The sequence below is a fragment of the Mytilus trossulus genome, unplaced genomic scaffold (assembly GCF_036588685.1).
Source record: "Mytilus trossulus isolate FHL-02 unplaced genomic scaffold, PNRI_Mtr1.1.1.hap1 h1tg000138l__unscaffolded, whole genome shotgun sequence".
Classification (NCBI taxonomy): domain Eukaryota; kingdom Metazoa; phylum Mollusca; class Bivalvia; order Mytilida; family Mytilidae; genus Mytilus; species Mytilus trossulus.
In genome coordinates, this window is record NW_026963302.1 from 2,770,055 (window position 1) to 2,781,627 (window position 11,573).

General features: G+C 30.7%; 1 protein-coding gene across 1 annotated transcript; it reads right to left on the bottom strand.

The window, feature by feature from the left end:
- Positions 1-682: 682 nt before the first annotated feature.
- On the bottom strand, positions 683-4,620 carry LOC134700333 (bublin coiled-coil protein-like). Its single transcript, XM_063561689.1, has 2 exons — positions 4,437-4,620; positions 683-1,271 (listed from the first exon to the last, which is right to left on the bottom strand). The coding sequence occupies exons 1-2, from the start codon at positions 4,576-4,578 to the stop codon at positions 1,075-1,077; spliced, it is 339 nt and encodes a 112-aa protein (XP_063417759.1). The 5' UTR covers positions 4,579-4,620; the 3' UTR covers positions 683-1,074.
- Positions 4,621-11,573: the final 6,953 nt, after the last annotated feature.

Below are 11,573 nucleotides of genomic sequence, written 5' to 3' on the forward strand. Positions count from 1 at the left end.
TATTTGTTGGTCTGCTAAAACAGGGAGTCAGGGACATGACTTAATTTGGAAGTTTAATGAAGTATACTTGAGTGTTAATTGTTCAGTTTCTTGAACTTTTGGCATTAAAAGACTGGACAAGTAGGGGTTATTACTGTGTATAAGTATTTATGAACTTCAAACTAAGGTTTTGTGTTGTTAAGGGGATTCTTTGATCCCACTTTATACTACTTGTATATTGTTTTTTTGTTGTTGATATTACTATTGCTGTCTTCTCTCAACTTTTTGTTCTTCAATAAAATTAACAGTACTAATTGTAATGCACCAAATGAGCAATTCCATAATAAATGTTACTACAGTGATGCTCTAGTCCAACATATTTGAAAATCAATAACTTCACTCATTAAAGTTGATAAGCTTATAAAACTACAGGGGGCCAAAAAGTTATAGTCAAATTCTGACAACACACCAGAGCTATGCATGAGGGAGATGCAAAACTAAATTCAAATGATATCAAAAATTGGATGACAGCAATTTCAATTAAACAATATCTGTATTATAATGTCAGTACATAACATTACATTTATGATAATTAAATATTGGTGTTTGGCTCTGTGAAATGATAAAAGACACATTTTTTATATCGTTTTAATTTTTAAAGAAACTTCAACAAAAATGAGAAAACTATAGTAAACTTGTATGACTTAAAAATCACACTGATTTTGTGATAACAAAATTTGTAACAGTGAAAAATGATAGTACACATAAGAAAGGCATGTCTTTTGCAAAATTATCATAGTAGTAAATATGGAATGATTTTATTTTAACTTCTTAACTGATTTTTCAGCTGTTTAATATTTAGCTTGATGGAAAATAATTCTAAATGATTGAATATTTTGAATACAACTGTTTTTTTTTCTTCAAATGATTTAACATCAAATTAGATTGCAAGTTTGATAATATTCTTAGGAATAAACCATCATCATTGTTTCCCTTTCTCCTGAATAACACATTCTGAATATCAATAACTACTAACGACAACTAACTCTAGCAGAGGTGATGTATAAAGTTTAAATTCTATGTTTTGAAGATTTATCAAGATTTAGCCTTGTCCTCAGCATTAGGTTCTACATTCTTTTCCTGAGATCCATTTAATTGTTGTAATTCTAATCGTGTTTCTCTGCTAGATTGTAGCAATTCTTGTAGTTGAGAGTACAGTGAATCATTTCTACTTTCAATATTGGTCATCCATGAGTCTAGTTCGTCCATTGTCTTGTTTAGATTTTCATATTCTGAAAATACAGTTTAGAAATAGTGATAAAGAGGTAAGGAACTGTTTTTTTAAGAAGAAATTATGAGATAGATTTCAATATCATGACATAATTCAGTTTGAGTTACAATTGTATTCCCTTGGTGTCCATATTGGAGGACACATATAAGTGAAACTAATTGGTTTTTAATTTGACTTACAAGATTAATATATGCTGTACAGGCAAGTATGAGAAAAACATGTACTAGATTTAAGAGTGAATTATGCCTGGCTGAAAGAAATTGAAAATGTTCAAAAACAACATTTTCTAAAGTAATTATGTTTATTTTGTAATAATTTTGTGATAAAAAAATGTTGTTTCCCATTAATATGAACATGTACAATAGTTATTTTAAAATCTAATTTGGTTGATATATATTTAAAAAATGTATGAACATAAAATAATACTGCTATGGATATCACCAAAAATCAAGAGTTTCCGTAACAAAAAAAATAACCAAATAAACAAATAAGCCTGTTCTGATTCTTCTAATTTATTGGTACATTTGGACCATATAAAAAAGAAGATGTGGTATGATTGCCAATGAGACAACTATCCACAAAAGACCAAAATGACACAAACATTAACAACTATAGGTCACAGTACGGCCTTCAACCATGAGAAAAGCCCATACCCCATAGTCAGCTTTAAAAGGCCCCGATAAGACAATCTAAAACACTTCAAACAAGAAAACTAACAGCCTTATTTATGTAAAAAAATGAAAGAAAAACAAATATGTAACACATAAACAAACGACAACCACTGAATTACAGGCTCCTGACTTGGGACAGGCACATACTTAAATAATGTGGCGGGGTTAAACATGTTAGCGTAATCCCAACCCTCCCCCTAACCTGGGACAGTGGTAATACAGTACAACATAAGAACTAACTATAATCAAAGTGATGGATATCACTCATGGAAAGATTAGAACAGTAGTTTGAATTATTTCATATTAAGGTATGGTGAGGGAAAATGAACATTTATAAAACACTATTGCTGAAAATTGCATTTACAGCAGGTCTTTAGAAGGAAACTTGCTTTTCCAGTATGTGAATAAAGGTGCTCAAATAAAATAATATGGGTCTCTAAATTTGCACAATTTTATTTAAACTGCAGTTTATATCTAATCGAAATTATGTTGCCAGTTCTGAACATGTTTCAAAAAAACAAAAAAATGCAAAAATTCTTCTAGTAAATGTTACCAAATATCCTTGTAAGACATAAATTTAGACCAACAGCTAATAGCTTTAAAGTGCCAACAAAAATAATCTAAAAAATGTTGTTTTGGGGCATTTCGTAAGTTGAAACAGAGGTTATATGGCATTGAAAATTAAAAGTTTTAGAGTGCCTTTTGATCAAATTTTAATGTATTTTTCAACACAGGGCATTTTCAATTTTATTTTTCAATGTAAACTAATTAAAAAACTAATGTTATTGAAATGTGGATTCTTTCTTGATTGCAAAAATATATATTTACTTCTAATAAAAATTCAAATGACTAAAATAGACATAATGATTGATGGGAAATAAACTAATAAACAATGGTTTTTTATAATTAAAAGTTTATAAATTTTAAAACTGTTTCAAGCCAATTCCTGATAAATAAGTGAACTAATTTAAATTGTTGATTAATTACAGATGATTATTGGAAATTTATCAAGTACATTATAGGCCATACTTGAATACCTTTTATATATTCATATTTATATTCGTATTTCATTTTTTTAAGATCTTGCTAATCCATTAATCATTTATCTTTCAGATATAATTTACAGAATTACTTTATGTAATGTAGATCAAAAGTAATTGGCAATAAATAAATCTATCATCCTTATAAATATCAAACAAATAATACACACATTTGTGTAATCAATTATGAGTTCAAATACTTGTGTATTAAGAATTATATGCATATTGGAGTGGTCTACAATTATGTAAGACTGATGTAGATAGGTAATGTGGTCAATTTGATTGGCAGTTTAGGAGGTGGGGCATTGTAATTAAAAGTCCACCTTGTCTCTGATTGTTTAGTGATAATGACAGTTGTCAATCATACTAGTTGAATCAATACCCACCTACCTAATCAGAATGTTTTTTAAAAAGCCTGCACATCAACACACATAATGACATACATTCTTGAATGAACTGCTCCAATAATATGCCCAGTTTTTTTCAGTTTATTTGTGTATTGTGTGCACATACATGAGAACTATAGGGAACTATATTTTAGTGTGAATACATTTATTAACAGTAGCTAACCTGTCCTGTTGTTAGGGAGGGTGGTGTCTAAGTAAAGATTTAGAACAAGTTCTAATCTTTCCAAAAATCAGTTGAAAAAGGCTTAACTCATCAGATAGACAAAAAATAATTCTTGCTTAAAATTCGATCAGAAATCTCCCAAAAATAAAAAAAATAAAATATGTTGTGCATGAAATATATATTGGGAAATAGAAGTGACCAATACTTTTTGGCCCTGCCATCCTGAACATGCATGAAATATTTGCCACTGGAGGATAAAAAACCAACAATCAGTCACCCTTTAGCCCTGTACAGTAAAAATGTATATAGCACTTTTATCAATTTAGTTTTTGATGATGACAGGACATGATGATTTTTTTTTTAAATAAATCAGTGTTGAAAAGTCTCAGAACACTTCAAACATGACATAATCATGATAATAGGTAAAAAAATAAAAATGAATATGTATTTTATTAAATGATAAATCTGTTAGAAATTGTACAAAAAAACAAATTTTTGGAAATATGTATACATGTGAAATGTTTTGTAAATATGTGTCTCATAATCTGATAATATTAAGCTAACTCAAATGGCTGGGTATTGATTGTTAATGTCTTTAGTTAAATTATGTCATTGCATAATGTATAATCAGTAAGTGAACCAATAATAAAATAAATTTATTATATTATATTATTATTATATGTCTCTTTAAATACAGTTTGTGGTGCGCCTTGTGTTTATACATCAATATTTATATATTAATACATTGTATTATCAGAGACATATAATACAATATAACACATTGTTTTATATGTCTCTGGTATTATCATGTTTTTATAGTAAACGAAATTACTAGTTATCTCAGTAAGGACTTATACGTCCCTGGTTTTATGTAATAAAATATACCATTTGTTGCATCTTCTACTAAACATTCTATGTCTGCATTAGGATTTAAGCTCATTTCTTCTAATTCTGCTATGGGATCATTTACATTGTCCTGTTTGTCAGTTTGATCAGATTCTGATTTCCCTAAATCTCCTTCTGCCATTTTGACGTCATGTGATAGTAAAGGAAAACTGGTATAATTGAGCAATTATCATTTCCGTTCGTTCTAAAACCAGGACCCAGTAACAGGTCTGAGTCGGATCAGAATGCGTTACAAAATGTTTTAATCAAATCGTGTCAGGCTCGTGATACGGATTTTTTTTTAGTGTTCATTTCGAATTTGATTTTTTTACGTAATTATGAGGATTCGACACCTGAATATTACTGTATACATTCGTTTCTTACTTCCTTACTATTACTTTGATTCTTTTTTTTTTCATTTTATTTGTTATGCATGTTATCGATTCTTTAATTGTTCAATTTTATCTTAATACGGCAAGTTCTTTTTGTTTTTAAATGTGTTATGATAGATACTCCAGGGACTCCCCGGATACTCTTTCAGGTTTATTGCCATCTGTATAAAATAATCAAAGATTTTGGAAATTGTTTTGATTATCTGTTTTGTCGATAAGGTGCCAATGTGTTCATATAGCTCTGCATGCCGCCGCCGGGCTTCCTTTATTAAATAATGATTTAATAAAAGAGGGACGAAAGATACTGGAGGGACAATCATAGATTAACATAGAAAACTGAAGTAAAACTATTTTGTTGAAGCCACAAAAAACTGGGGAAAAGGTGTGTGTGGGGGTGGGGGTTGGGGTGGGGGTGATCTTAGGTGCTCCGGAAGGGTAGGTAAGCATATCCTGCTCCACATGTGCACAACTTCCATTGTGCTGCTCATTTTACTGATTACAAACCCGCCGGTAGTTAGTCTAATTCGGTAGTCACATTCGTGAAAAAGGAACTTGTTGACGGGATTGTAGTGACGACATACGGAACATTTTAATATATAATATCCCCTGTGAAAGGGATATATTCCATAACGGTCAACCAACTCGTGATTGCGTCCGAAGGGATGATTTCAACTTCACCATTTGGAACTCTTGGATAAATAGCTTCCTTGTAAACAGCAATCCTTTATCAAGGTAATCATGATAGGAAGTACAAGCCCGGGAATATCGTATGCATTTGGAGTTATATACCCCGTATGCAGGTGCTGCCGGAATGTTGCTACAAAGAAAAAGAGAGTTCACAATTGGAAAGCTGAAATCATCTCTGTTCAGTGTCGTAAATAAAGTTTTGTATTCAACCGCCCCTCATTGTGAATTTCTAGATGTAAGCCAAGATATGAGGCAGACTTTTGTTTTTTTCTGGTTTTCTGGTTTGAATTGTTTTACTTTGTCTTATTGTGGCCTTTTATAGCTGACTATGCGGTATGGGCTTTGCTCATGGTTGAAGGCCGTACGGTGACCTATAGTTGTTCATGTTTGTGTCATTTTGGTCTTTCGTGGATAGTTGTCTCATTGGCAATCATACCACATCGGCTTCTTTTTTTTTTTTTATATTTTTACATTATTTTTTTGTTTGTTGTTGGGATGTACAAGTACCCGGCCACGTCAACTTGTAGTTTTGTCCAACTAATGAGTTAATTAAGCCTTTTTTCAACTGATTTTTACAGTTCGTTCTTATTCTGTACTGTTGAGATCCTGCTTACACGTTTTACCCCGCCGTATTCACTAGTTCTCCGTTAAAGCGCCCAACGTCAGAGTAAAAAATGATAAAATATAAATTACAGCGAACCTTGTTTATAAAGAACATAAAACATCTTCATAGTGTATTCTATCCACCCTATAAATTTCAGCATATAATGTGCTACCGTAAATTTGTAATGATCGAGACAGTTTAGATGATAAAACTTTAAAAAAAAAAAAAAAAAAACATTTAACGTCATTTTATTTCCTTTGACGTCGTGATTTTCAATGCCAAAATGCTAAAAACTGTTTTTATTGATTCACGTAAACTTTTATTTCTTTTTCTTGTTAGTGTTTTGAATTAAATTTTGAAATTTAAGCATGATATTCAGTCATGTCTGCATTATTATTATTATATATATATGTAAGTCTTTTTGTTATCTCTTTAACACAAATTAAGGTGATAAATCTTCAATTTAGCCTTTTCTGTATGAACAAGTACGATAAACAATCGACTCAACATTTTAGTCTTGTACAAAGCAGAATAAGTAACAAAATCGTATTAACATGCTTTCAACCCAAATATGCATATAATTCGCCACTGAATTCTCTTCTTTTTCGTCATCATCCTCTTTACAAATCTGTGTTACCATGAATTATCATTGCAGTGGTCATATAGATATCGAAAACATATATATAAATCAACTGTTTTAATTTCAAAATGCACAAGTATGGCGTATAACGCATCAATTTCTTGCTTTGAACTGTTTTGAAAAATTCTTTCGAAGCCGAAGCACAACCCTTGTATGATCTTGTATCTTTGATGGGTTACTTCCTTTGATATACCTTAATACATTTTTGTTCATTGTATCGAAAATTTGGAGAAAAAATTAGGAGAGAGACGAGAAGTGTATATTAGTATTTTATATAAATATAGCAGACCAATGGGAGTATGTTTCTTAAAACTGAACACTTGAACACTTGAACACTTTAATATAACAATTAAGAAGATGTGGTATGATTGCAAATGAGACTCGAGTCTAAAATTCAAAATTCAACTAATAAAGATTGTCGGCACGATAAATTCGTTACACAGTGTGTTAGTGACCTGATACAATATACAGGGTCAGTAAATTCCATATGAGGTTCTATTTTTGCTCAAACCCCTTATGGAATTTACTGACCCCGAATTTATCGTATTAGGTCACTAACATACTGTGTAACTGATAATATCTGACTAGAATTTAAACGAATCACTTATTTGATAATGTTTACAGTTAGTATATTACTACAACTTTAGAGGAGATATGATTTATTGATTGATGTTTTCTGGACGTACAGTGGCAAATATTTCATGCCGATTTATGAGCGGGAGAAGAATATTCAAAAAATAAATAAGATGTTACATGCGTTGTCTTTGATAAAGAATTTAAAAAGGTTCAATATAAATATATAAAAAAAAGCAATGACGAGACAGACACGACAAGAAATGATCCAGCGAAATATAAATATAAAATCATTTTTCATAGATATTTTATTTATCCTCTTTGTTGGTTAGTTGTAGTCTATTAATCTCGCAACTTTGATTTACGACTAATTGAACAGCTTCTTTTTGTAGATACTCTTATACTAATAGTACTATGCATCGTATTTCGCTTGCATATCGTAAAGTTATTTGAGTTAATCCAAGATATAGGAGGTGGTTTATAGATTAAAAAACAATTATGAAAAATAAGACTATGGTGAATTAAAAATAATGGAAATAAATGATTTAAAGATAAATGAAACTTTTCCGTTTTCTGCATATTAAATGCATTATTGACAATATTCTAGTAGATCATTTCGAAAGAAACGTTGAACTTTCAAATTGATTGTAAACGCAACTGGTCAAATGAAATAAGCGATGCAAATTTTATACATTCATATAAGCATCCGTTCAGTGTTTTTTCGCCAAAATCACGATCTTGCATGAGTTAACTTGTCATTTCGTTTCCTATTGTAGGCAAATTTAACCTTACATCCTTCTCGTATTTAATATTTAATTTTATTCACCTTAAAAAAAATAGTTCGTGACAGATGTGAGACCACTAACAAAAATATCTGCAATAGTGGTCGAAAAAAAAAGTTATAAATTTTATGCGTCCGAAGCGGGCACTATCTTTGAGTTATCTTCATCATTTACGCCTCAGCGACAAGTATTTGAAATCAAAAGATATGAAAGAATAGAAAGAGTTGATGAGCTATATGACGAAAATGACAAACAAAAAAGTCAAATCAGTCAAATGTAACATTGATTGATGAAGTTTAAAACCTTAGGTATCTTTATAATTCCAAAATATATAAATTGACCATTGATTTGAATTGTAAGGATTTGCAGAATCAAAACATTGTCATAATTCGTACGTTTTAATTTTCATACTGATGCTCGAGGACGGCAGACATTGTCTTCAATTTTTTGGTTATAACATTTTTTTAGTACCAACATACATTAAATATATTTCACTATTCACCAAAACAGTTGATTGATAAGCAATGTCTCTTTCTATATTTTGTTGGACAGATGAGTAATCAATGATAAAATCTTTTTGGTGATCAAATTTTTATTTTATCCGATTTCAGATTTCTCTTAATGTCGGTTAGCTACCGGTACTGTCACTGTTATAAAACTGAACGTTCAGCTCCTCATTACTTCATGTAGTACCTCGAATCACAAGGAAAATATGATAAAGTATACCTCATATCATCTTTCCTGTTGTTTATTATCCCAGATATCCAACTGATTTCGAAGAAATTGAAATTCTTTTTTTTTTCTCCAAGTTTTATACTTTTTAAACATGGTATCATTTATGCAGTACAGTGACAGAATAAAAAAGAGGGGCTATACGGAGTAGTGTCGTCATACGTATGTTTTTGATACAGACAAGACACTATATATTGTCAAAATGTTATATACGGAAGTTTTCAAAGGCAGAAACTAAACCCAAGAATTTCACATATAAGGGCATATATTTACTGAATAGAGAAAAATGGCGAAAAGAATTATAGAATACAGAAATGTAGATCTCCTCCACTAATACAGACCGTAATATATAGCATTTTGACGGATAGTTTTGTTTAATCTATTTAACTGCTTTTAATTTCGAAAAGAATGTTGTACAAGGTGTTGTTAATAAATGTAGCGGACAATATATCATGCCCTTTCAACCGACGTCCTAATTTCGATGAAAGATATTAAAAGCTTCTCTCCTTGTGCAACACGAAAAAAAAGAAAGAACAATTTTTATAGCTTTTTGCAATTGCATAATTGTTAAATCGTATTGAATTCGGAATCAAATTTATATTAATCATATAGAAGCTTCATATCTTAAATATTGAAAACAGGTCTAAATTATTTACATGCATTACGATTGATATAAAAAACATTCGGTTCGTGTTTTTTTTCTCCTTCTAGATTTGAGAAAGAAGCAACTCTGTTACACTCAAACAATTGATTCATAAAAATTGTTACATGATGTCTTCTTATGTCGTCTGAATTACAATATATTATTGATCCGTTAGTGATATATTCGCCATCCATTATAACTATCTAATATGTTTATTTAGCATGCCATACTCGATAAAAGTGCGGACGTGATAGAAAGCACTCTTTACCAAAATGTCAACGTAGATTACATTCCACGGAGGTTACATTTCGACGATTTCGTCATTTATGAACCATACTATGTATATCTAAAGATTGAAGTAGTACTAAAATCTAATGTTGACACCGATATCGATCTGTTGGATGTGGAATTTATTTTCAAAATTGATGTTTTTTAAGAATTGGCTATTCCACGGAGATTACACGCTTAACAAATCTCTACAGTTTTCAACTTTGCTTCGTTTTTCAGACTGATGTAACTTGCAATAAATGACCATTGTTATAAATAAAATTATTTATGGTAACCTTATGATCAAATTAAACTCATATTACACTCTATAGTGTACTAAATATATTGTCCTGGTTGGTCTTTTATCCATCAACGGAAATTTCAGCTTTTCAAAGAAAACATTATGGACGGCCGGTACGATCACGATCGTGGTGCAATATGTACTAACCTTTATAAAAATTAAAAATATAGATAATAAAGAAATTTAAAACTCTCAGATATAAGTATAACAAGCTACGGGTATATAACTGGAAGTCGTTAGGTCTGCTTTCTTACGGTGGGACAAAATAACGTCATAAAATGGGCGCTTTAACGGAGAACCAGTGATTATGTTTGTATGTGCCCGTCCCACGTCAGGAGCTGGTAAGTCAGTGATTGTCGTTTGTTAAGTTTTACATATTTGTTTTTCGTTCAATTTTTGTACATAAATAAGACCGTTATTTTTCTTGGTTGAATCGTTTTACATTGTCATTTAGGGGTCTTTATTACCGACTATGCGGTATGGGTTTGCTCATTGTTGAAGGCCGTACGGTGATCTATGCGGTTGTTAATTTTTGTGTCATTTTTGTCCTTTGTGGAGAGTTGTCTCATGACAGTCATACTACATTCTTGTTCTCCATACTAACTGTATCTGTTGTATCCTTTATCACTAATTCGATGGGGTAGATGCGTTAAACATAGTCACAAAATAATTTATTTTACCGACTACCTTTACATGTGGTACTTATACTATTTGCGTATCCAAGTGATAAGTATAAAAAGTCCGAGGTTACAGAATTTACAAGTAGTTTTAGTCCGATGTTAGTAACTTATGTCCACAGACTAATTTTCCTAGGAATTCAGGTCTATGTCAGTAATATTACAATGTAAACACGTTTCGAGACCAAAGAATAAGAATAAGAATAAGAATTTTATTAGTATCATTGAAAATCCAAACAATAGGATTGTTACTAAAATACAAAATTAAAAAAAAACCAGAAAGACAGACAGACAGGCATATTAATTACAAAACGATATACATTAAACTCTACAAACTCGTAGCATTGAAAGAAAAAAAATATATGACATACATGTTAGATTGTCTTACGGCCTTTCGACAATTACAAAACCATTATGTTGATAAGCAAAACTATGACGATTTACTATCTATACACGTCAATAGCTTAAACAAACCATAGCAATTTCGGTATTTTTGTTATGTTTATTTGTTATTCATTTCTGCATTGATATCTTAAAAACAACACTTTCCATTTTGGTCGTTTGACCTACAATACGGATTCAAACAGGTTATTTGCTTTTTACTTGCTCATTTGAAAAGAATCGATGCAATCATTCTGGGAGGTACCATAACTAATCCATGACCAACTTAACCAAACTAAGATAAAATCATGGAACTAAACGCTCCTCGATATGAATGGAATGAGAAACCGAAAATAATCATCACGTTGTTCATTTTGTAACATTTCCTTAATCACAAATTACGAAAGAAATCATGTCATCAATACCGCCGTTGAAAAAAAAATTTACAGTAAGATATC

Excerpts from the sequence above, each read along its gene's own strand:
- LOC134700333 (XM_063561689.1), bottom strand. The coding sequence starts at position 4,578 with ATGGCAGAAGGAGATTTAGGGAAATCAGAATCTGATCAAACTGACAAA. Across the intron at positions 1,272-4,436 it reads AGTAGAAGATGCAACAAATG|AATATGAAAATCTAAACAAG; the intron begins GTATATTTTATT and ends CTGTATTTTCAG.